The sequence below is a fragment of the Taudactylus pleione genome, unplaced genomic scaffold, assembly GCF_031769625.1.
Source record: "Taudactylus pleione unplaced genomic scaffold, aTauple2 ptg000026l, whole genome shotgun sequence".
Taxonomy (NCBI): domain Eukaryota; kingdom Metazoa; phylum Chordata; class Amphibia; order Anura; family Myobatrachidae; genus Taudactylus; species Taudactylus pleione.
In genome coordinates this window covers 6,782,286-6,808,521 of record NW_028284428.1, presented here as the reverse complement: position 1 = coordinate 6,808,521, position 26,236 = coordinate 6,782,286, and the positions used below count along the sequence as shown (strand labels likewise).

The 26,236-nt window shown below is 44.7% G+C and overlaps 1 protein-coding gene across 2 annotated transcripts in view; it reads left to right on the top strand.

Moving 5' to 3' along the window:
• The window catches only part of PHEX (phosphate regulating endopeptidase X-linked), a 265,370-nt gene that overhangs the window by 149,542 nt on the left and 89,592 nt on the right, over positions 1–26,236 (top strand). For both annotated transcript variants that reach the window (XM_088451595.1, XM_088451597.1), the window contains one exon: positions 8,232–8,333. In XM_088451595.1, coding sequence (XP_088307721.1) covers positions 8,232–8,333 — 102 coding nt within the window. The remainder of the gene's footprint in view (positions 1–8,231; positions 8,334–26,236) is intronic.

Here is a 26,236-nt window from a genome sequence, read left to right as displayed (position 1 = left end):
GGCTGCACGTGCATCAACAAAGGAGCAGCGCCAAGTGTGCGCCTGTGTCCCATTAGTAAAGGGCCGGCTGGCTTGTCCGTTAAAGGGTGCTGTAACCCCCAAAGTACACTCCAAACAAAAAAAAATAATATTTTCTGTGTTTGTGAATTGTGTGCACTGTAGCCGCACGTGCATCAACAAAGTAGTGCCAAGCATGCGCCTGTGTCATAAGTAAAGGGCCGGCTGGCTTGACCGTTAAAGGGTGCTGTAACCCCCAAAGTACACTCTAAACAAAATTAAAAAATATTTTCTGTGTTTGTGAATTGTGTGCACTGTGGCTGCACGTGCATCAACAAAGGAGCAGCGCCAAGCGTGCGCCTGTGTCATAAGTAAAGGGCTGGCTGGCTGGCTTGACCATTAAAGGGTGCTGTAACCCCCAAAGTACACTCCAAACAAAAAAAATATATATTTTCTGTGTTTGTGAATTGTGTGCACTGTGGCTGTACGTGCATCAACAAAGGAGCAGCGCCAAGCGTGTGCCTGTGTCCCATTAGTAAAGGGCCGGCTGGCTTGTCTGTTAAAGGGTGCTGTAACCCCCAAAGTTCACTCCAAACAAAAAAAATATATATTTTCTGTGTTTGTGAATTGTGTGCACTGTAGCCGCACGTGCATCAACAAAGTAGTGCCAAGCGTGCGCCTGTGTCATAAGTAAAGGGCCAGCTGGCTTGACCGTTAAAGGGTGCTGTAACCCCCAAAGTACACTCCAAACAAAATAAAAAAATATTTTCTGTGTTTGTGAATTGTGTGCACTGTGGCTGCACGTGCATCAACAAAGGAGCAGCGCCAATCGTGCGCCTGTGTCATAAGTAAAGGGCTGGCTGGCTGGCTTGACCATTAAAGGGTGCTGTAACCCCCAAAGTACACTCCAAACAAAAAAAATATATATTTTCTGTGTTTGTGAATTGTGTGCACTGTGGCTGCACGTGCATCAACAAAGGAGCAGCGCCAAGTGTGCGCCTGTGTCCCATTAGTAAAGGGCCGGCTGGCTTGTCCATTAAAGGGTGCTGTAACCCCCAAAGTACACTCCAAACAAAAAAAAATAATATTTTCTGTGTTTGTGAATTGTGTGCACTGTAGCCGCACGTGCATCAACAAAGTAGTGCCAAGCATGCGCCTGTGTCATAAGTAAAGGGCCGGCTGGCTTGACCGTTAAAGGGTGCTGTAACCCCCAAAGTACACTCCAAACAAAATTAAAAAATATTTTCTGTGTTTGTGAATTGTGTGCACTGTGGCTGCACGTGCATCAACAAAGGAGCAGCGCCAAGCGTGCGCCTGTGTCATAAGTAAAGGGCTGGCTGGCTGGCTTGACCATTAAAGGGTGCTGTAACCCCCAAAGTACACTCCAAACAAAAAAAATATATATTTTCTGTGTTTGTGAATTGTGTGCACTGTGGCTGCACGTGCATCAACAAAGGAGCAGCGCCAAGCGTGCGCCTGTGTCCCATAAGTAAAGGGCCGGCTGGCTTGTCCGTTAAAGGGTGCTGTAACCCCCAAAGTACACTCCAAACAAAATAAAAAATATTTTCTGTGTTTGTGAATTGTGTGCACTGTAGCTGCGCGTGCATCAACAAAGGAGCAGCGCCAAGCGTGCGCCTGTGTCCCATAAGTAAAGAGTTGGCTGGCTCATTTCTTAAAGGGTGGTGTAACCCACAAAGTGCACTACTCTCCAGCAAAAATAAAAAAATATTTTCTGTTTGTGTGCACCTTAGCCGCACATATATATCAAATCAATATAACATAAATGGAGGACCAAACTTTCTCCTATAAAAATAAAATAGGGAAAGATCAAGAACCACATCCTCCTAGTGCTGAAGCTGCTGCCACTAGTCATGACATAGATGATAACATGCCATCAACGTCGTCTGCCAAGGCCGATGCCCAATGTCATAGTAGAGGGCACATACAATCCCAAATGACAAAGTTCAGGAAAATGACCTTAAAAAAACATTTAAATCATCTGAAGAAAAACGTAAACTTGCCAATATGCCATTTATGACACGGAGTGGCAAGGAACGGCTAAGGTCTTTCCCTATGTTCATGACTAGTGGTTCAGCTTCACATGACGATGGAAGCCCTCCTCCCGCTTAAAAATTCAAATGAGTTAAGCTGGCAAAAGCACAGCGAAGAACTGTGCGTTCTAAGAAGATATCACAAATCCCCAAGGAGAGTCCAAGTGTGGTGGTGGTTGCGATACCTGACCTTCCCTGCACTGGACGGGAAGAGGTGGCTCTTTCCACCATTTGCACGCCCCCTGCAAGTGCTGAAAGGAGCCCCCACAGTCCACTTGCTGATATGCAAATTGAAGATGTCACTGTTGAAGTACAACAGGATGAGGATACTGGTGTAGCTGGCGCTGAGGAGGAAGTTGGCGAGGAGGATTCTGATGGTGATGTGGTTTGTTTAAATCAGGCTCCGGGGGAGACAGTTGATGTCCGTGGGATGAAAAAGCCCATCACGGTCATGCCTGGGCAGAAGACCAAACATTCCACCTCTTTGGTCTGGCAATATTTCTATCCAAATCCGGACAACAACTGTCTTGCCATATGTACCATATGTAAAGGTGAAATAAGTAGGGGTAGGGACGTTAACCACCTAGGAACATCCTCCCTTATACGGCACCTGCAGCGCGTTCATAAAAAGTTACTGTCAAGTTCAGAAACTTTGGCTAAGACCGTAAGCAGTCCAGGGACACCTAAATCCCGTTGTCCTGTTGTATCCAAGCGCCTGCAAACCACACCGTCAACTCCCTCCTCGTCAATTTCCTCCTTAGTCAGGATCGGAAGTAGTCCTGCAGGCCATGTCTCTGGCATGACTGACTCTCCTATCCGGGATTCCTCCGGAGGATCCTGCATTGCTACGCCTACTGCTGCCGCTGCTGCTGTGCTGCTGCTGGGAGTCGTTCATCATCCCAGAGAGGACGTAGGAACACCACTACTTTTACTAAACAATTGACCCTCCAACAGTCCTTAGCGAGGAGGATGAAGTACGACAGCAGTCATCCTGAAGCAAAACGTATAGCTGAGGCCTTGACTGCTATGTTGGTGTTAGAAGTGCGTCCGGTATCCGCCATTAGTGCAGTGGGATTTAGACAATTGATGGAGGTAGTGTGTCCCCGGTTCCAAATCCCGTCTAGATTCCACTTCACTAGGCAGGCGATACCGAGACTGTACAGAAACGTCAGAAAAAGTGTCCTCAGTGTCCTGAAAAATGCAGTTGTACCCAATGTCCACTTAACCACGGACATGTGGACAAGTGGAACAGGGCAGGCTAAGGACTATATGACTGTGACAGCCCACCTTACGCAGCAACAACAGCAGCGTCACCAGTAGCAGCATCTCAGAAACGCCAGCTCGTTCCAAGGCAGGTTACGCTGTGTATCACCGGTTTCAGTAAGAGGCACACCGCCGACAACCTCTTAGAGAAACTGAGGGAAATCATCGCCCAGTGGCTTACCCCACTTAGACTCTCCTGGGGATTTGTGATATCTGACAACGCCACCAATATTGTGCGGGCATTACATCTGGGCAAATTCCAGCACGTCCCATGTTTTGCTAACACAATAAACTTGGTGGTGCAGAATTTTCTGAAAAACGACAGGGGCATGCAGGAGACGCTTTGGGTGGCCCAAAAAATTTCTGGCCACTTTCGCCATTCAGCGACTGCATGCCGAAGACTGGAGCGCCAGCAAACACTCTTGAACCTGCCCCGCCATCACCTGAAGCAAGAGGTTGTGACGCGGTGGAACTCAACCCTCTATATGCTTCAGAGGATGGAGGAGCAGCAAAAGGCCATTCAAGCCTATACATCCACCTATGACATAGGCAAAGGAGGGGGTATGCACCTTACTCAAGCGCAGTGGAGAATGATTTCCGTGTTGTGCAAGGTTCTCCAACCCTTCGAACTTGCCACACGTGAAGTCAGTTCAGACACTGCAAGCTTGAGTCAGGCCATTCCCCTCATCAGGCTTTTGCAGAAGCAGCTGGAGAAAGTGAAGGAGGAGCTAAGACGGAGCGATTCCGCTCAGCATGTGGGACTTGTGGATGAAGCCCTTCATTCGCTTTGCCACGATTCCAGGGTTGTCAATCTGTTGAAATCAGACCACTACATTTTGGCCACCGTGCTCGATCCTAGGTTTAAAGCCTATGTGGTGTCTCTCTTTCCGGCCGACACAAGCCTGAAGAGGTGCAAAGACCTGCTGGTGAAAACACTGTCAGCTGAAGCGGAACGTGACACGTCAACAGCTCCTTCTTCATTTTCTCCCGCAACTGGGGCTGCCAGGAAAAAACTTAGGTATCCTAAGCAACCCACTGGTGGTGATGCAGGGCAGGCAGGACCAAGTTTGGACATCTGGTCCAGACTGAAGGACCTGGCAACAATTTCTGACATGTCTACTGTCGCTGCATATGATACTGTCACCATTGACAGAATGGTGGAGGATTACATCGGTGACAGCATCCAAGTAGGCAGGTCAGACAGTCCGTACCTGTACTGGCAGGAAAAAGAGGCAATTTGGATGCCCCTATAAAAACTGGCTCTATTTTACCTCAGTTGCCCCCCCTCCAGTGTGTACTCCAAAAGAGTGTTTAGTGCAGCTGGGAACCTTGTCAGCGAAAGGCGTAGGAGGCTGCTTCCACAAAATGTGGAGAAGATGATGTTCATAAAAATGAATTACCAACTCTTCCAGGGAGACCAGCCTCCAGAACGTACAGAGGGACCTGTGGTGGTGGATTCCAGCGGGGACGAGTTAATAGTCTGTGAGGATGAGGATGTACACAACACTGAAGAGGGTGAGGAATCGGTGGATGAGGAGGATGAGGACGACATCTTGCCTCCGTAGAGCCAGTTTGTGCAGGGACAGATTAATTGCCAGCTTGTTTTGTGGGGGCCCAAACAAACCAATCATTTCAGCCACAGTCGTGTGGCAGACCCTGGCGCTGAAATGATTGGTTTGTTAAAGTGTGCATGTCCTATTTATACAACATAAGGGTTCGTGGGAGGGCCCAAGGACAATTCCATCTTGCACCTCTTTTTTTTCTTTGCATTATGTACTGTTTGGGGCCTAGTTTTTCAAACTGCCATCCTGTCTGCCACTGCAGTGCCACTCCTAGATGGGCCACGTGTTTGTGCCGCCCACTCGTGTCGCTTAGCATAGCCTTTTGGACATAAAAACACTATTGTGAGATGTGAGGTGTTCAGAATAGACTGGAAATGAGTGGAAATTAAGGTTATTGAGGTTAATGATAGCATAGGAGCAGAAAAACCAACACATTCTGTGATTTTAGCTGTTTTTATTCTTTTAAAAAAAAAATACAGATCCAAAACACAAAACCCAGAACCCAAAACACGGAAGGGTGGTTTTGGCAAAACCAATCCAGATCCAAAACACGAAGAAAGATCCAGATCCAAAACCAAAACACAAAACACGAAAAGTGGCCGGTGCACACCCCTAGCTAAAAGACAACCAAGTGACGTGGTCGATGACGCTGCTTTGTTAATTATGCACACCCTTTAAACGCCCGTTTTGACCGTTTGGCACGCCTGCGTTCGGATCTCCACTCACCATTTTCAAGCACCTTCCCCTGTTACCACCCACAAACGCCTCATTCTGTCACTCAAATTAGCAGGCATTCGCTATTTTGCGAGCACACAATTTCCGACCGCAATGACTGGTTCGCGCATGCGTATCACAACCCATACGCATGCGCAGTTGAGCGAACATCGTTTTGAGCGAACGAGCGGCCGCTTACAAGCGGCTCTGAATCAGGCCCTGAGTTCAACTGATATTTTGTGTCAGTGCAAGAACGGTACGGAGAAGACTAACGGAGGTTGGCCTAAAAGGTAGGATTTCCCGAACAAAACCATTGCTGAATAAAAAGCAGTTCCAGAAACGAATACAGTGGGCAAAAGAACACATTGCATGGACAGAAGGTCAGTGGAAACAAGTGATATGGAGTGACGAAACTAAAATATCGATATTGGGCAGTGATGGGAGAAAATATGTGAGACGTTGCATCGGGGAAGAGGTACATCCAAACTGCATTCAAGCAACAACAAAGAATCCTACAAGTGTTATGATCTGGGCATGTACAATAGCAGATGCTGTAGGCCGCCTTTATGTCATAGATGGCACACTGAACAGTAGAAAATACATTGACACCATCCTACAATCAAAACTTCTACCTTCTATCAGGGATCTTTTTCCAGATAATGCCCTATCTTTTTCCCAGCAGGATTTAGCTCCCTGCCACACTGCACATATATGCAAACAGTGGTTCACGGAGAATGACACACAGGTGCTGGGATGGCCAGGAGACAGCCGGGACCTGAACCCCATAGAACATTTATGGTTCCGTTTGAAAAAACTGGTACATCTGAGGCGTCTGTCCAATAAAAGACAATTAAATGAGGCTGTAATTGTCTCATGGCACCACATAATAAAGAAGAAAGAGTTACAAACATTGGTGGGCTCAATGCCACGTCGCTGTGCTGCTGTCTGGAAAAATAAAGGATACCCAACGAAATACTGATAGGACAGTAACATCATAAGTACACAGGGATTTTCACCCTAGGTGTTGTTTTCACTGCATAACTTCCCTTGTAATGCAAATATTTGACCTCTGTTAACCTTCCTACCTATATATCTGTCTGTTATATTACCCAGTTTTGTTCTATTAATGTTCCAATTGTAAAGTGCAACGGAATATGCTGCGCTATATGAGAAACTGTTAATAAATAAATAAATTGTGTTGATTTCAGCATTAAATTTCCTTTCATTTGATATATGAATCATTGCACTGCATGAAGTGTAACAGTTTTTATAAGCAATCGAAGTTGAAAAATATTAAAATTTCAAAAGTGTCCGCAATTTTGGCCACCACTATATATGTATATATATATATATATATATACTGTATATAAAAATGTGTGTGTGTATATATATATATATATATATATCGCTATATATGCGTATGTATATATATATATATATATATATGTATACAGCTCTCTCTCTCTATATATATATAGCCATATCTATATGTATATAGCTATAGTTATGTATATATAGCTATATATATATATATATATATACACACACACTTACATATCTACACATATATATGTATATATAAATATATATACTGTAAATATAATTTTTTTCTTGCCACTGCAAGGCAGGCTGATATATTATACAGGGAGCACTATGGTTTGCACTTTACTAACTCTGTCACACTAGTCTGGCCGCGCCTGCTAGCTCCTGGTCCTGGGTGGGGAAAATGATGGCAGTAGCTGCTGCTTGTCTGATGGAGCTGGAGGAGGACCTAAAGGCGGAGCCGCCAGTGGTGACTGACGAGCTCCGCAAAGGCTTATGGGAGGAGCTGCTTCTGCAGCTCCCCTGTCTGCCTTCCTGGTAACGCTGTGCTGTCAGCTAATGCTACCCGATCGGAGGTGAGCTCCGATCGCGGCAGCCGGCCCGGCGGAGGGGTGATAGACGGCCACTCAGGGGACAACAGGGCCGGCTCAGTGGGAACCGGCCCGGCGTCCCGGTGGCCCAATCCGCCCCTGCTCCTCCATCTGTACAGTGACCACATTGTACACAATACGTCAGTATACTACATCTCCTTATATACTACAAATTAACTGTTATTATTGCTGCCTGAAAGTACTGTTCAGTATATACCCATAAAAGTGCCATCACATGGCGTCATTACCAGAGATGTGTGGGTGCATTTCTCAGAGAACCGACAAAAAACGAATTTAGGGGTTCCAAGTTTAACCGAGTTCCGGTTCAGATCTTTACGTGGTTAGGAACTCTGATTTTAAAACTGAACTCGGGTTTTGGATTGCATGCTTATGTTATAGGTCAAAATGACGTAATTTTAGCTGTTTTTTTTTATTTACTTTTTTAAAGACAACAGATCCAAAACCAAAACATGTGAGGATGATTTTGCAAAACTAAAACCAAAACACGAAGATGAATCCAAAACCAAAACACGGGGTTGGTGACGCACATCTCTAGTCGTTACATTAGATCTACATCTGCTTAGTATGTCTAGAAACATTATTTGCTTTTATATATTAAGCAACCATGTTTAGCATTTGGATGTACCTGCTGTAACATACAATAAAGCAGGATACAGTACATATTATATTATATCAATATGACATACTCACCTGTTTGTTTTGTTGACTAGATGGAGGAAATTACTGAAGGCATACGCTGGGCATTCATTGATGTTTTGGAGAATGAGAATGACTGGATGGACAAAGAAACCAAAAGCAAAGCCAAGGAAAAGGTACTGTCATATTTCTTTGTGAAATACCAGCTATGTAATAATAGTTACCTTTACCATACAGGCAAACTAGACACAAGTCTACTTCAGAAGTTTTTCTGGTAAGCACAGAATGGTGGTAATGTTGATTTTATGTATTTTTGCCTTATAATTATTTATGGAATGCTTTATAGAGAAGGCTTTGCATGATGCATCTGTTTGTTTGTTTTTAAATAAGAAACAGACTTCAACCACTTACCAACAGGGGCGTAGGAACCGGGCGGGGGGGGCGTAGGGGGCAGTTGCCCCTTCATGATTTCTGTTGTGTGGGCAAAGACTGTGTTTTGCCCCCTCCCCAATGAACTTCTACACAAAAGCAAATGGGGATGAGTGAATTGAAAATGGTGATGAAGCGATAATAGCTTTATATGAACTCGCCAACTGTTGTCATTTTTGCTTACCAAAGATGAAGTTTTCTTTGTTCTGCATACGTTTCCTTCTTGCAAATGCTTTTTGTTTCTTTCTTAGACGCCCCACTCATTTTGCTATCACAATTTGCAGTAAGCATAAGCAGACACACAAGACCGGGAAGCTGCACTTTCCATTGACTGTTCTTGTACGTTGTGGAACAGAGAGAGCGAATGATTGCGGCCTGCGAACGGTTTAAAACATCAGCAGCAGTCTCATTGTCGCCAAATCGTAGCACATACCAGATATTATAGCACATACCATAACCAGTGAGGCAGTGACTACAGATTTAATAATACTCCCAACCAAACGAGTTTAGGCTGTCACTGAAATCTGAATAAAAACTAGGCTAATGACTATGAAAAATTTAAATTTTTAAGATGAACAATTGAATTTATCTATTTTTCTAACAGCTATTATACTAATTGGTAGTTAATAGTAATAATAATATTTATTTACTAATGTATAAATATATTTTATAGTAAAATAATCAATGAAACTGAGGTTGCCCAACCCCACAAACACTGACGAAAATCAACATAGGATTTGGAGTCTTTGTATATCTACAGTCACTGTTACAACTGTGGTAAAATGAGATACCAAATGCGAGAAAATGGGGCTCCAGTCCGTATAGTAGTCCTTGCCCCCCCCCCACCCATGAAAATGTTAGTTTCTACATCCCTGCCTACCAACTATGTCCTACAGTATATAGAAATATGTATGGATTGCATAGCACATTGAATGCACACATACCATTATACCTTGCAAATTGTCCATACTCGTCATGATTTGCAGGAAGTTGGGAGGTAGTTTCTTGCTCACTATGGTAACCAAGTGCTGCAAATTGCAGATACAAGAGCCTAGATTGTGTGCAGCAATTTAATGGTGTCTTATGAGGAGAAGGATGAGAAGACATTTGGGGTGGACTAGCACTTCGGAATAACTGCAGCAACACTCCTTTATGCAGGGGAAGGCATGATGAGATTGAAATCTGAGGAGTCATGTAGCCATCGTTCACAACCCATGCTCAGAGGAAGTGTGTTCACTTCACTTCCGGTCTGAGCATCATAAGAGATGGAGTGTGTAATGGAACAGCAAAGCAGCAGAAGCCTGTCACACTGACTAAAAATATAAGAGGACAATGAGGGAGCAGAGAGAGCTTTGAGGGCTACGGAGATGTAAAATGAGGGAACAATGAGAGTCATATGGAGGGGACAGTGAGAGAGAAAATAAGGGACAGTGGGGCAGATGTATGAACGCTGGAAAGTGATAAAGTGGAGAGTGATAAGCGACCAGCCACTCAGCTCGCAACTGTCATGTTACAGGCTGTGGCTGTGCGAAAAGTGGGAATGCGGTAAAAAGTATTGCCGATTGCGACTTCGCCTGTCGGAAACTTATCTCCGTATATTTATTGCAAACGCTTTTCGCGTACGCGAAAAAGCAGTACAATGCAGTAGGCCAAAAAGATTCGCCTATGAATATGTGGAGAAAAAAAGTGCAAAATCGCTATTTTGGGGTGCAAAGTTGGGGAAACCACTCAGCACCCTTGGGACAGCCCCAAAAGGATAACTGTCAAAAAACCCTTTAAAAAATTGGGGATCACCCCAAAAAAGCAGTTTGAAAATGGGGCGAAAAAGTGCAAAGTGGGGGGAGAAACTTATAAACTAGCAAAATAGACGTTGGGAGGGTCTGCAAGCTTTTTTAGGGCTATTCGGGGGCATGTACATTGATCCCCAATGTTAGTGCATCTTTTAGGGGGTGTCAGGCGGATTTCCCCAATTCTGCCAACACCTCTTTTAGGATTGAATAGAGCGAATCGCGGGTACACGAAAAATTATTGCGGGTGCGAAACTAATTGAATATGGGCCTGTTTTTGAAAAATGAGAGTTGGGAGCTGAGTGGCTGGTCGTTTATCACTCTCCACTTTATCACTTCCCAGACTTTCATACATCTGTCCCAGGGAGAGACTTAGGGGTCTATTTACTAAGCCTTGGATGGAGATAAAGTGAACGGAGATAAGGTACCAGCCAATAAGCTCCTAACGCTCACTTTTCAAACACAGCCTGTAACATGGCAGTTATGAGCTGATTGGTAGGTACCTCATCTCCGTTCAGTTTCTTTCCATCAAAGTCTTAGTAAATAGACTCCATAATGAGGGAGAGGGCAATGAGAGGTGTATGCATTTATAGGGTGGGGCTCCCAATGGAAACTCTTCAAAAGGGTTTTTTACTGCCTCCTTGATTTGGAAATCTGGTCATACAAAGGGGTTTATTTACTAAAATGCAGATGTGGAGATGTTGCTTATAGCAACCAATCAGATATAAGCTATTACAGTCAGGTCCATAAATATTGGGACATTGACAGAATTTTCATATTTTGGCCTCTATTCACCACCACAATGGCTTTGAAATGAAATAAACAAGATGTGCTTTAACTGCAGACTTTCAGATTTAATTTGAGGGTAATTACATCCAAATCAGGTGAACGGTGTAGGAATTACAACGGTTTCTATATGTGCCTCCCACTTTTTAAGGGGCTAAAAGTAATGGGACAAACTAAACAATCCTAATTCTAACTTTCACTTTTTAATACTTTGTTGCAAATCCTTTGCAGGCAATTACAGCCTGAAGTCTGGAACGCATAGACATCACCAGACGCTGGGTTTCATCCCTGGTGATGCTCTGCCAGGCCTCTACTGCAAATGTCTTCAGTTCCTGCTTGTTCTTGGGGCATTTTCCCTACAGTTTTGTCTTCATCAAGCAGTCTTTGGGCCTGATTCAGAGCCGCTCGCTGCTAGCAAGCGCTCGCTCTGAATTAGGGCGTGTTTTTTTTTCTCCAGCCCACTCGTAAAGCTGTGGGTGACTGCGGGATAAACCTACCACAAGCACTGCGAGCAGTTCAGATGCCTTTCGATGTACTCGATTAATCAAATAAATAGCGGAGATGACGTAGGATGCGAGCGGCCAGGGGGCGTCTTTACAAAATAGCGAGCGCATGTTTCGTTCGCTCGCTCAGACATAGAGGCGTCAAGAGACCGCAAAGAGCGAGCGCTCAATTTAAATAGCCGGCCCCTTTTTCTGACCGAGCGAGCGCAAATAGCGTGCGGCTCTGAATCAGGGGCACAATTCCATCCGCTTTTTGCGTACACGGTAACTCAATGCAATGTAGTAGGCAAAAAAGATTCGCCTCTGAATAGGTGGAAAAAAGAAGTGCACAATTTTTGTTTGGGGGTGCAAAGGTGGGGAAACCACTCAGACCCCTTGGAACAGCCCCCAATGGACAACTGCTTCAAAAAATTCCTAAAAAAAAATGCCAAAAAATTACTTTGAATTTGGGGGCAAAATAGTGCAAAGTGGGGCTAAGGATGCAGGTGCGGCTACAGCCCACACATTTCACAAAGACAGAAAAAAAAGAAGAATTTTTTTATTGTTTGTGGAGCGCACTTTGAGGGTTACACCACCCTTTAACAGACAGACGCACACTTGTCGCTGCTGCTTTAAGGATGCAGGTGCGGCTACAGCCCACACATTTCACAAAGAGAAAAAAATATATATATATTTTTATTGTTTGTGGAGCGCACTTTGAGGGTTACACCACCCTTTAACAGACAGACGCACGCTTGTCGCTAACTTTAGGATGCAGGTGGAATCTAGACGAGATTTGGAACCGGGGACACACTACCTCCATCAATTGTCTAAATCCCACTGCACTAATGGCGGATACCGGACGCACGTCTAACACCAACATAGCAGTCAAGGCCTCAGTTATACGTTTTGCTTCAGGATGACTGCTGTCGTACTTCATCCTCATCGCTAGGGACTGTTGGAGGATCAATTGTTTAGTAAAAGTAGTGGTGTTCCTACTTCCTCTCTGGGATGATGAACAACTCCCAGCAGCAGCAACAGCACTAGGAGGAAGTGGTTCTTGATCTTTCCCTATTTTATTTTTATTGGAGAAAGTTTGGTCCTCCATTTATGTTATATTGATATATACGTGCGGCTAAGGTGCACACAAACACAGAAAATATTTTTTATTTTTGCTGGAGAGTAGTGCACTATGTGGGTTACACCACCCTTTAAGAAATGAGCCAGCCGGCTCTTTACTTATGGGACACAGGCGCACGCTTGGCGCTGCTCCTTTGTTGATGCACGTGCAGCCACAGTGCACACAATTCACAAACACAGAAAATATTTTGTTATTTGGTTTGGAGTGTACTTTGCGGGTTACAACACCCTTTAATGGTCAAGCCAGCCGGCCCTTTACTTATGACACAGGCGCACGCTTGGCACTACTTTGTTGATGCACGTGCGGCTACTGCGCACACAATTCACAAACACAGAAAATATTTTTTTTTTGGTTTGGACTGGAGTGTACTTTGGGGGTTACAGCACCCTTTAACGGTCAAGCCAGCCGGCCCTTTACTTATGACACAGGCGCACGCTTGGCACTACTTTGTTGATGCACGTGCGGCTACTGCGCACACAATTCACAAACACAGAAAATATTTTTTTTTTGGTTTGGACTGGAGTGTACTTTGGGGGTTACAGCACCCTTTAATGGTCAAGCCAGCCGGCCCTTTACTTATGACACAGGCGCACGCTTGGCACTACTTTGTTGATGCACGTGCGGCTACTGCGCACACAATTCACAAACACAGAAAATATTTTTTTTTTTGGTTTGGACTGGAGTGTACTTTGGGGGTTACAGCACCCTTTAACGGTCTAGCCAGCCGGCCCTTTACTTATGACACAGGAGCACGCTTGGCACTACTTTGTTGATGCACGTGCGGCTACTGCGCACACAATTCACAAACACAGAAAAATTATTTTGTTATATGGTTTGGAGTGTACTTTGGGGGTTACAGCACCCTTTAACGGTCAAGCCATCCGGCCCTTTACTTATGACACAGGCGCACGCTTGGCACTACTTTGTTGATGCACGTGCGGCTACTGCGCACACAATTCACAAACACAGAAAATATTATTTTTTTTGGTTTGGACTGGAGTGTACTTTGGTGGTTACAGCACCCTTTAACGGTCAAGCCAGCCGGCCCTTTACTTATGACACAGGCGCACGCTTGGCACTACTTTGTTGATGCCCGTGCGGCTACTGTGCACACAATTCACAAACACAGAAAATATTTTTTTTGGGGTTTGGACTGGAGTGTACTTTGGGAGTTACAGCACCCTTTAACGGTCAAGCCAGCCGGCCCTTTACTTATGACACAGGCGCACGCTTGGCACTACTTTGTTGATGCACGTGCGGCTACTGCGCACACAATTCACAAACACAGAAAAAATATTATTTTTTTAGCACTTGGGGGGAGCACCCCTGATGGACAGAGCACCCCCTGGACAACACTACAGCGCCCCTTTAGGACTGGGACACTGCACAGGACTTTGGAGTGGACACAGCCCCTATGGAGAACTGACTGCACAACACAGTCCAGCCAGCCCCTATGGACTTTGAAGTAGTGGACACAGCCCCTATTAACAACAGCAGCACAGCACAACACAGCCAGCCCCTATGGACTTTGAAGTAGTGGACAACAGCAGCACAGCGCAGCACAGCACAGCACAGCACAGCACAACACTACTCTGCACTACACTACACTACACAGCCCAGCCAGCCCTAATTCCCACCCTCCCTCTTCACTGTCCACAGCCGAGTGAGAAAATGGCGCCGACTCGTGTACCTTATATAGGATCCAAAACCCGCGAGACCCGGAAGACGGGATGATGACGTTTTGCCTCGATTTCAGATCCGAGTCAGGCGGGAAAAGTCGAGCCTGACTCGGATCTGCCTCGGATCGGGGGGGCTCAGGGGGGTTCGGATTTCAGAAATCCGAACCCGCTCACCCCTAGTATTTTTTGATTTCCTGAATTCCATGAATAATTCTTTATGAACTGCCTGTAAAAATCGGATAAACACTTTCAATCCAGAAGGACAAGTCCAATTTGCAATGGCAGAGTGCTTCTCAGGGTCCATCCGTAGACCGGACACAATGTTAATGTGTCCCAAGAATACGAACCACTGCGACAGATTGGGAAGTGTTTGCTCGCCCAGCATAGACAGCCCAGCTGAATGAGTGACAGGTCAAGACGTTTGTGGGTGGTGACAGGGGCAGGCCACTAGAAACGGGGGAGTGGAGGTGAGAACGCAGGCAGTGTCATTGTACACGTCACCTGGTTCTATTTCACACTGAAGTGATCGCAGTGCTTGCGGCAGGGTATAGTCAACCTCAAGCGCTGCAATCGCATCCGATGGTGCTCGATGTACCAGTGGTTACATGCACTTCTAAGAGATGCCGTGCACAAGTGGGCATCTATGAATGGCTGGTGGGCGTCTGCATACACAAAGCGATCACCTGCCAAGACATGCCTTGCTGGGTGTGCGCTGGATTTGCATACGCTGGGTGCGAGCGGGTCTGTATTAGCTCCATTGACCCTTTATTGGGATGGCATCTTAATGAAAAAGAGCCCAGTTCCTGCAGGGGACTTTGATTCTCTGATGGACCCTCGTTCGAATTTCTTACATACAGTATATACTCAGTTACTGCTTGAGTCTCAGGAAGTGACAAAGGGAAGACTCTTCCTCAAGGAGGCATTTTCCTGGGTGACAAATCAGTGGGGTAATCCCATTCTCTGGGAACAGGTCGAGTCTCTGCAGCTGTTTTGCTGAAACATCACTGAAGGATTGATAAGGGAGTGGCATGGAGTTGACTTGAGATAGAGAAGCACTATTGCTGACATGTACTGCTGATGGCAGAAAGGTCCCCAAAACAGCATTTGGCGTTTACTCCAATAAAGGATGTGTTTGTGTAAAGGAAACCAGAGAAGACTCAAATTAATTGTACTTTCAGCATGAAGAAGCATTTTGGCTCCCTGTGAAGAGCACCAACATGTACGGTGATGACTGGTATATAGCATTAGGAATTTTATTTCCATCTACTTCGATTAAACAGAGGGAACATCACAGATGCACTGTAGGAATTCCAAGCGCTTTACCTTTCCTGGCTGTGATGAAGTTCCTGAAATCCAGGAAGGCCATAAGTGACTCTGAAGATTTATTCAGCAATAAGGATACTTCAATTGAAAATTGTGATGAGGTATCCTTTTTCGGGTTGTGTTTACTGAGCCTTATCTGACCAGCCTTTGACTAATTACTCATTTTCATTTCAAACGCTTGGGCTAATTGACGAGAAGATGTCCTGGGTCCCAAGAATACGTTCCGCCCCTGTATTAAACAACATGCGTTGTATTTTCTGGACATTGAGCTATATTTGATGACAGCAGTCATTATGTGTTCCAGCATCTGTTACTGTTTGTATTCGTAGGTGTATATTTACTAAAGTACGGGTTAACAGAAGTGGAGGTGTTGCCCATAGCAACCAATCAGATTACAGGGCCCATATTTAAATATGGATAAGGGGCCGGCGATCAAGCTCTAGACTCCTGGGCCACACTTTGCAGTGCTGGAATTATAGGACCTACCTGTTTCACTAGATTAGTGCACACAGACACAATGCAAACAGACAAATTAGATCATGTAAAAATAGGATATATTAGAGGGAAAATAGTGGCAGAATGAGATTGGTTTGAAGATGAAAATAAATTCTCATTTACAGTGCTTTGCCAAAATTGGGAATTTATGTTACTGGATTTGAAAAACATATATCAGTTATAATACTTTTGTCCTAGATAAATTTGACAGTAAGAATGTAGTGCAATTAGGATTTGATAAGATATTACCAACCAGTTATATATCAAATTAAATTAATACATTTTGAATATAATGTCGTAAAGCAAATGTTCCCTATTGACAGCAAGTCCACATTAATCTGCATATTCTCAGCTCTATATTTCTCATAAAATACACTGGGTGGAGCTCCTGCTACTTCTCATAGTGGAATAGAAGGTAAATACAGGCTGAGGACACTAATAGTCTGCTTGGTATTCACTGTATAGTCCAGCTTTCATTTGTTTTTCTACTTTGCAAATATTACTTCATTAAGCTGTTTTAGATTGTCTTAGAATAATCGAAGTTTTATGAATAGAATTTCCGTATGTTGTCTAGGCTTAGTTTTTATTTCTACAATGGCTGATGCCAACATAGATTTAAATTATATTTAACAGCATATTTCCCGTTGGTATTTTGTATTATACATGCATCAATGCAATAACATGACATTTTCTGTGATCAGAGTCAGTACTTGTATTACAGCCCCCTAGTTTCTGCAGTAAATGGCTGCTCACTGTAGGCTCAAGTACAGGGAAAGAGTGAAGGAATACTCCCACTTCCTGTCCTGTCCCTACTCTTCTCACACTGTCAAAAACTGCACTACAATATGGAACTCATAGGACTTGAATCACACAGCGTTTCTTCTGCAATCATTTACTGCAGAGCAGCAGGTAAACGGAACACTGGAGTTGGTGGGCAGTCACAGGTTGGGGGCCCAAGTGGTGGGATGGGAACCTTGTCTCAGCTGCCCCATGGAGTGAGCCACCTGAGACAATGCTTTCACCTCACCTTTTGGAGGAAACAGCCTGGTCCAGGCCACGTATGAAAGACAGGTATTACTGCAATCCTTATTTCTTTAGATGGTCACATAATAGTATGTTTCTGCCTTTCCCACTTATTTTCTACCTGAAGTAACCTTGATGAATGTATTAACTGCAGTTAATTTAGCCCTAGGTTAATTTGCAACTGCCAAGGAAACTAATTGTCTGGTACACAATGGCTAAAGATACTGATTTAAGGAGTCATCTTTAATACTTTCTTTTAGTTATTTATAATAACTGCGGAATATAATATTGGCATTAGCGATTGTAATACTAGATTCAGGGTATATTAGGGAAATTACTAATATTATTATTACTTACCTGAGGCAATGTGATTTGTTTTTATGACATGATTATTGGCTCTGAACCCTTGTATCTACCACTGGTACTTCCCTTCCTGGATCCTGGAAAAGGAAAACTGCTGCAATTAGCCTAAACAGGCACGTTTTATAGTTAAATTGATTTACAGATTTAGCAAGTACAGAGGCCATTCATCAACACTAAACTATCAGTTTTAAGGCCCTTTTTCCTTAAATTACATTTCTCTTGTATTTATTAATATACTTAATGCAGGAGACATCACTGATATCTCCTGGTTAAGTCTGTCTGTGTTTATTTCCTTATTAGGCTATTCATCAAATTCCAAAAATTAGGTATTTTCGTAATTTGATGGTGTTACTGAATGCCATTCTCAGATGGCGTACAGCCCACATAAGGCTGTAGCAGTGGGATATACTTAACTGGTTTCAGCTGGGCAGGTCCTCTTCTGGTTCCCTCCGTCGCTCTGTGTTCCCGCTCCGGATGCACTGTGTGTTCTCCCTGCAGTGTCTCTTCCGTGTGTTCTCCGGTGGCACTTGTAAGTGCCTTTTCAATTAACTGTTTATTTACTATAAACTGTCAAATAAAGAAGCACTTCCAAGTGCCACCGGGGAACGCACAGAGGGGAGACACTTCCCGTCTGCGACAGTATGCAGCGGCGGGCAGAACTTAGAAAAGCATTTTTGAAAAAAAGTTTTGCAGCCCCCTCTGCCCAGCTCCAGCCGACAGCATCTATCCCCCGGTGCACAGCTTTAAACTTCTCCTATTACACAGCATGGAGCCACTGCCAGCGGGGAGATGCTGTGTCTGCACCAGCTGCATCTCAGTGTTATGTAATGCAACACATAAGTACCAGCCGGGTGGGGGGTCGGAGTTCCACGGCTGCAGCTCCCAGCTGGGCAGACTTGACTGGGAAGGGGGAGGGGGTGCGGGGACATATCGTGGATGGAGCGTGCATTGGGGAAGAGCTGGACACACCGCCTGGGGACAGATCCCTGGCATTGCAGACTGCAGAGCTGATGGAGATGGAAGACGGCAGAGGATTCATGTAGGGAAGAGTATCTGTTTTCCGAAAAGCTGTCATTGCAAAAATGACAGCTTTTCACAATAGATACTTATGGAGAGGAGGAATGATGAATTCCTCCTGTACTTAGGTAGAACTCCATGCAAGTTCTAAAACTAATTATCTCCATATATTTTTTAGTACTGATGAATAGGCCCCGCAGTTGATTATTCACATAGTTTTATCTACCAAGTTTGAGGGTAATAGTAAATTTATAAAAGGTAAAACATTTTTATTTATACACTATACATTTTTTTTATACTTGCAGTTAAATTAACTGCATTCACCAGACAGTGTACCTCATTCAGATTCTCTCACAAGATGCGATCGCTCGCTTGCAAAAAGGGGCCGGGTATGCAAATCAAGCGATCGCTCTTTGCGCTGTAAGGACGCCCTCTATGTCTTAGTGAGCGACGGCAGTTAGCGTACGCTAGACTATAAAACCTCCCACCTGTCACTCGCAGCACACGTCATCTCCGGGAAGAGTCTGATTAATTGTGAACATCAAGGGCCACCAGAGCTGCTCGCAGCGCTTGGGGTAGACCTAACCTACCCCAAGCACTGCGAGCAGTTCAGGCTAAAATACAACCAAGTCACCTGTGCAATGATGCTACATTGCTAATTATGCACACCCATTAAACGCCGTTCTGACGGTCAGACACGCCTGCGTTCGCACATCCACACCCCCGTTCACAAGCACCTTCCCCTGTTACCAACCACAAATGGCATTATCTGTCACTCAAAGGAGCGACCTAACAGTGGCTTGCGAGCTAGCAAAAGCAGATTGCAATGAATGACTTCCGCACGCGCACTGCGAATTATACGCTTGCGCAGATGTGCAATTATCGCTCCCAACGAGCGAGCGTGCACTAACGAGAAACTCTGAATGAGGTCCAGTGTGTGTTTCATGTACATCCAGTACTGCAGTGTTACTGCAGCAAGATACATTTGAGGGCACACTGACAGTACGAGTACTGCAGGCTCATAGGCCAGGGAGTCACACTGATAGAACAGGAAGACACACAGACAGGACTGGGACACATACTGACAGGACAGACATTCACACTGACAGTGCTGTGAGATGCACTCACATTACAGACAGAGATAGTGACAGTGCTGGTAGACAGACTTGCAGCTCAGAAAGGCACACTGAGAGCACTGACAGGCTCCCATTACAGACAGACACATAGGGCCTGATCCTGAGTCATATGCAGTTTGCATGCCATGCTTACCTAGTTGAGCGATTATTTGCAACTGCACACACATTTCTGAAAACCCCCATAGGCAATGCATTACAGAGTGTACACAAATAGGTGTTTCGAACGATTCAGACAGTATCCGATAGGTGGCAAAAAAGTGGTGGATGCTCCTGTGCGATGACTGGGAGGTGTCTAGAAATGAATGCAGAAATGTTTAGTACAGTTGGCGTGTTATAGGAGTGTTGCTGGCGTGTCACTGCAAGCAGCTGCATTCAAATGCACAGCCACAAGCATAGGAGGCCACGGTCAGATGGAGAAACTGTGCTTTCCATAGAGCTGGTGTAATTTTAGATGGTTCAACCAATAATGGCGTATAATGTTGTACCAATCGGTATTACACTATGCACGAGTGCTAAAAGTGGGCGTCCTAATCCTTGCACATTTGGCCGCACGGATGCAGACAAGCAAAGGATTTTGTAGTGGCATTTGCACAAACTCACAGACAGGCAACCGCCAGTAGGCTCTGCTGCGTGCAGTATTGCATGCGACTTAGAATCAGGCCCATACTGTGTTGTGAGACCGGATCACAAGCAGTGGCGGCTCCAGGGGCTGCAGCGCAGTCCAAAATTCAAATAGGGGAACCACACCAACTGTCCTTTCAAACACTGCTAAACATCACCGTCCAGGACTCACTGGTAGTTGGTGTGGCTCCCCTATTTGAATTTTGGACTGCGCAGCAGCCCAACCTCTGGAGCCGCCACTGCTCACAAGTCAGACAGACACACTGACAGTACTCAGCCTCTTTCCTCTGCAGATCAGGCAGTTATTAGGGTTGGCTATTGACCATTGATGGTCTTTGTGAAAAAATGGAGAGATTCATATATATCTGCTAATACCATATCATTTGGGGGATTTAAACCCACCCACCCAACCCACTTATTTATTTAGAATGTGTGTACAATTAATATTCAATACATTTATATGTTACCCTATAACGAGGTGCAACTCACGGACTAAGGGGTCTATTTACTAAGCAGTGTTAGGAGACAGAGTAAAAAGTTATAAGAAAGTGATAAGGTGCCAGCCAAACAGCTCCCAACTGTCATTTTTCAAACACATCCTGTGAGATGACAGGAGCTGATTGGCTGGCACCTTATCAGTTATCACCCTGTCTTCTAATACTGCTTAGTAAATAGACCCCTTATAGAGCTAATATCCAAAAATACAAAAAGTAGTCCTTTACTGGGAATGCACGTTCGTGCTGCATAGGTGTGTGCATTCCAAGTAGAGATGTGCGCCGACCCTCGTATTTTTGTTTTGGATCTGGATCTCCCCTGGTTTTGGATCTGGATTGGTTTTGCCAAAACCTCACCTCCGTGTTTTGTTTTCGTGTTTTGGTTTTGGATCTGGATTTTTTCTTAAAAAATAATAAAAACAGCTAAAATCACATAAAATGGGCCTGTTTTTCTTCCTACAGTATAATTAACCTCAATAACATTTATTTCCAGTAATTTCCAATCAATTTTGACCACCTCACAATATTATTTGCTTCATCTAGTTAAGGCCAAAAGGTTGCATCCAGCTAGCTGGTTGACTAAGTTAAGTGAGACAGCCTGGGCGGCACTAACATGTGGCAGTTCAGTTTCTAATTTCCAACACGGATACAGTGTGTTATACAGTTATACAGTAATCAAAAAATGTATAAATATATTTGATGTATGTGTGATGTAAACCTGGTGCATAGGCTATAGTGCAGACCTGCACACATCGTATAATGGGCCTGATTCTGCAAGGATCGCTGATTCGATCATGTACGCAGGTCTGTTGTGAAAGTATGCTATTATGTGCAATTACAAAGCATTCACACGGACAACATGCAGACGTCCACTTTCTCCCTCGCACATCCGTATTACCTTGCAATCCAGCCAAAACATCGGTAACATCGAAGTACATCTGAGCCACACGCACATTTACAGCAGGTCAGACCTCACTTATAAATGGCTAACTTTCCCCTGTACGCAGTGAGCACTTAAGCTGCATATGCCATCATAGTGGCTAATTTATGCATGCCCCTGTAACGGCATTCAAATGCACTGGCACGCGTGTGTTTCTCCGACCACTCCCCCACCACCACCCCTAAATAGTACTTCCTGTCAATCTCTCTGCGATGGGTCTGCGTAGTCACTGCGATGGCAGTTCTGATCGCAGTGAGGCATTTGCGCACGTGCACTGTGATGCATTTGCAGTAAGCAACAATCGGCCATCTGTGTACGCAATCTCATCAGCGATCCTTGCTGAATCAGGCCCAATGTTTGTAACTTTGCAAATGCACCCAATTGTATTTATTTTAGTGAACACATTTTACTTCTGCGAGTTTCAGTGTAAATATATTTTAAACTTTGCATCGGCCCCTTAGTCATTAAATTCTACTCAGCCTGCTCAGGTTTCTTAAAATTGTCCAAGTTCACATACAGTATGTATAACATTAAAATATTAGTTAAGCTCTCTGAAAAGATATATCACTTCCAGTATATTTTTGTACAGAGGACGCGATAACCATTTTTTTAATATAATAGTTGGCAGTCCTAGATCAGTAATTGCTGCTAATTTTCTAGCACTGAGAAACCATCTTTTAGACTTTATTGACATTGCTCGAATTGTAAAAGCCATTATAGATCATTAATGTTCATCCATTTCAACGGTCCTTAATGATGTGCTATGTAATGGATATAACAAGTTAGTAAATTGCGGTTTAATTTATATCTAGTGGTAGCAGCCAGTACAAGGAAAATAATGTATGATAGTCTTTTAAGATAGTCAGTTTCTTTTACTATATATGTATAACTTGTATAGGAGATGATGGGCTAAATGTAATAGGGTGAGAGTTTAGAAAATTTGAAAGTTTAGCAGTAACCTCTCTAGTCTAGTTTTATCTTCAAAATGGAAAAACATCTGGATGAGAATTTAAATCGTGACAGTTTTTTGAGTCTATGGGCTCAATTTATTAACATTAATTTGACTAAAATAAAGTGAAAAAGGGTGTTTTCACACCCTTTTCACATTATTTTAGTATCACCTATAGTTATTACAGGGCAATTGGAGTAGAATTCGTAAAATTCTACTCCAACCCCTAAGTATCACTTATTTTTAGTAAGCAGATCGCATTTCCCTTAATTGTAATGGGAAATGTGATTTGGCCAAAGTTACTAAAAATAAAATGTGAAAAAAATACCTAGGGAGGCCCTGTGATAATAACGCCACCTGGAGGGTGGCTTTATCCAGGGTCTCCCCCGGTTACCGGACTCCTGCTCCGCTCTAACAGGGAGAGCAGAGCCGGGAGTCGGTCCCAGTAATCAGCTGTGTGGTCTAAACAGACCGCAAGCTGATTTACTGTAAAAAAAAAAAAAATAGTAAAAAAAAAAAAAAATAACTTACCTGACTCCAGGGACCGGTGATCGGGGCTCCGGGTGATTTCCTCCCTCCGGTCAGCTGGTCTCCCATAGTGCACTTCGGCCCGGTCATCAGGTGATCGGGTCCCAGTGCAGTATGAGATATCACCTGACCGGAGGACATGGAAGACATCACCGGAGCCCGGATCATGCAGGTAAGTGTGATTGAGGGAGGGGGGGTCGCGGGGGGTACGCGATCGCGCAGGGGGGGCTTAGCGCCGGGTGCGGGGCTTAGCGCCAGGCGGTAGCAGCGACGGCACTTTGTCACAGTATTTTTTCCGAAAATACCGTGACTAGTGTGCGGATGGGATTCGCAGGGACAGAGCTTTTTCGCAAGCTCTGGGCCTGATTCAGACCCGGTCGCGAGCGCTGAGCGCTCGCAACCAGGTCGATGGTGGCCCAGAGCGCATACGCACGATGGAGCCGGCTCCATCGTGCGCATGCGCGAGACCCGGATAGCGACGGGCAATGCGTCGCTCTGGGTCTCGCGCCAAAGGGGGCGTGCTGTCGATGTTGAGTGACAGCACGCCCCCTTTGGTGGGCGGGCCGGGGGGTGGCTGCCCAAACGGAGGCGTTCCCATGTGAACGCCTACCGTTTGGGGCCGGCCCCACTGACATCACAAGCCGAAATCTCTCTGGGGCTTGCGGCAACGAGACCCTACCACAATGGTCTCGTCGCAAGCCCGATGGACACGATGATCTTGACCATCGCAACCATCTTCTTGGCCGCTCGCTATAGCTGTGGTTGGTCAAAAAAAAAAGGAAAAAAAAGACCGGCCCTGATTCAGAGCGAGCGCTCTGTCAGAGCGACTGGCTCTGAATCAGGGCCTCTGGGGGTCAGTCAGACCCGCTCGCGAGGGCAGGACGCTCACAAGCGGGTCGATGGGGCCGAATTGCGCATGCGCACAACGGAGGGAGCTCCGTCGTGCGCATGCGCGAGACCCGGATAACGACGGCCCAGCCGTCGTTATGGGTCTCGCACCAAAGGGGGCGTGCTGTCGATGGTGAGTGACAGCACACCCCCTTTGGTGGGCGTGCCGGGGGCGTGGCTGCCAGACGGAGGCGTTCCCATGGGAACGCCTACCGTCTGAGTCCGACCCCACTGACATCAGTAGTGATGTCAGTGGGAGTGATTTTGGCTCTGATAGAGCCAAAATCACCCCAGGGCTTGCGGTCACCGAGACCCTACCACAGGGTTTCGTCGCAAGCCCGATGGTCGTGATGGTCTTGACCATCGCGACCATCATCATGGACGCTCGCTATAGCTGTGCTATGCGAGTGTCCATGAGGCCGCTCCAAGTTGAGGGAGGAGGGCCCTGATTCAGAGCGAGCTCTCTGGTTAGAGCGTCCGGCTCTGAATCAGGCCCTCTGTCCCTGCAAGGGATTTGTAGTAAATCCCTGTGATATTGCCTGAATTCGCAATGCGAATTCAGTCGTTAATATCACACTACAATCTGCAGTCAATATGCAGATTGTAGTAAATAGAGCCCTAAAGCACAGGTTCTCAAACTCGGTCCTCAGGTCCCCAAACTGTGCATGTTTTTCATGTCTCCTCATAGAATCAAAAATGAAATGATTAGCTCCATCAGTGGATCTTTTCAAATGTGTCAGTGAGTAATGAATACACCTGTGCACCAGCTGGGTGACCAGGAAAACGTGACCTGTGTGGGGCCCTGAGGACCAAGTTTGAGAACCACTGGTCTGAAGCATGCGAGTGATGTTCTCGGACTCTATTACATTGGGCGAGTTTAAAAAGTGTGAGAGTTTACTGCTAAACTCTCACATTTTCTAAACTCTCACCCAATTACATTTGTCCCATCATCTCCAATACAAGTTATACATATAAAGTAAAAGAAACTCAATTTATCTTAAAAGACTGTCATCATACATTATTTTCCTTGTACTGGCTGCTACCACTAGATATAAATTAAACCGCAATTTACTAACTTGTTATATCCATTACATAGCACATCATTAAGGACCGTTGAAATGGATGAACATTAATGATCTACAGTATAATGGCTTTTACAATTCGCGCAATGTCAATAAAGTCTAAAAGATCATATAATGCTTTTGGTTCTGTTTCCATGTAATTTTCATCTGTATTAACAGAATATGGAAGGTGCACATCTGAGTGATTACTAAATGGATTTCTTATCCTGAATTTTACATGTTTTATTAAATCCATAAATTATGTATAGTAAAATGTTCTTGCCTATGTGGATCCCAAGATTTTACATTACACTAACATTAGATGGTAATGAAATACAATATTACCTTATCATTGGTTTCGGGTACATTTAAGGCCCCTAATGCAAGCACTGCAAAATTGAAATATTTGCACTCAAACTATTTAGACTCTTTATGTAATAAGCATTTCTTAGTACTGTATGTTGAAATCCATCCCATTCAAAACCGACACTACTCTCTTTCTATTGCCATAATGTGTAATTGTTCCCTTGTGTTGCTTGGCGCAAGCACTATTTCATTACTGGTTGAGCTTATTTGATGATGTTTGCTTTATTGCTCCATACTATAGATTAGTGGTTACTGGGAAAAGAATTCCTGTGGCCATTAAATCTATGCTCAGTTATTAACATGTTTAATTTAAGTCAATGGTACACTCGCTCAAAAGTGTGACATACACCTAGAATGTTTTAGGCTACATCCATTTCAGCAGGAGCGTAATAAGAGAAGAGGGGGCCCATGTGCAGTCTCCGTCTGGTGCACCCTCCTCTCTGCCCGATGGCCGGCAGCACACTAAGCGCAGCAGTCAATGTCAGACTAAGTAATGAGGGGCCCACCAGGGGAAACAATGGTAAGGGCCTATGCTTAAGGAGTGTGGTCATCCACCAGAAGGAGTGTGGCC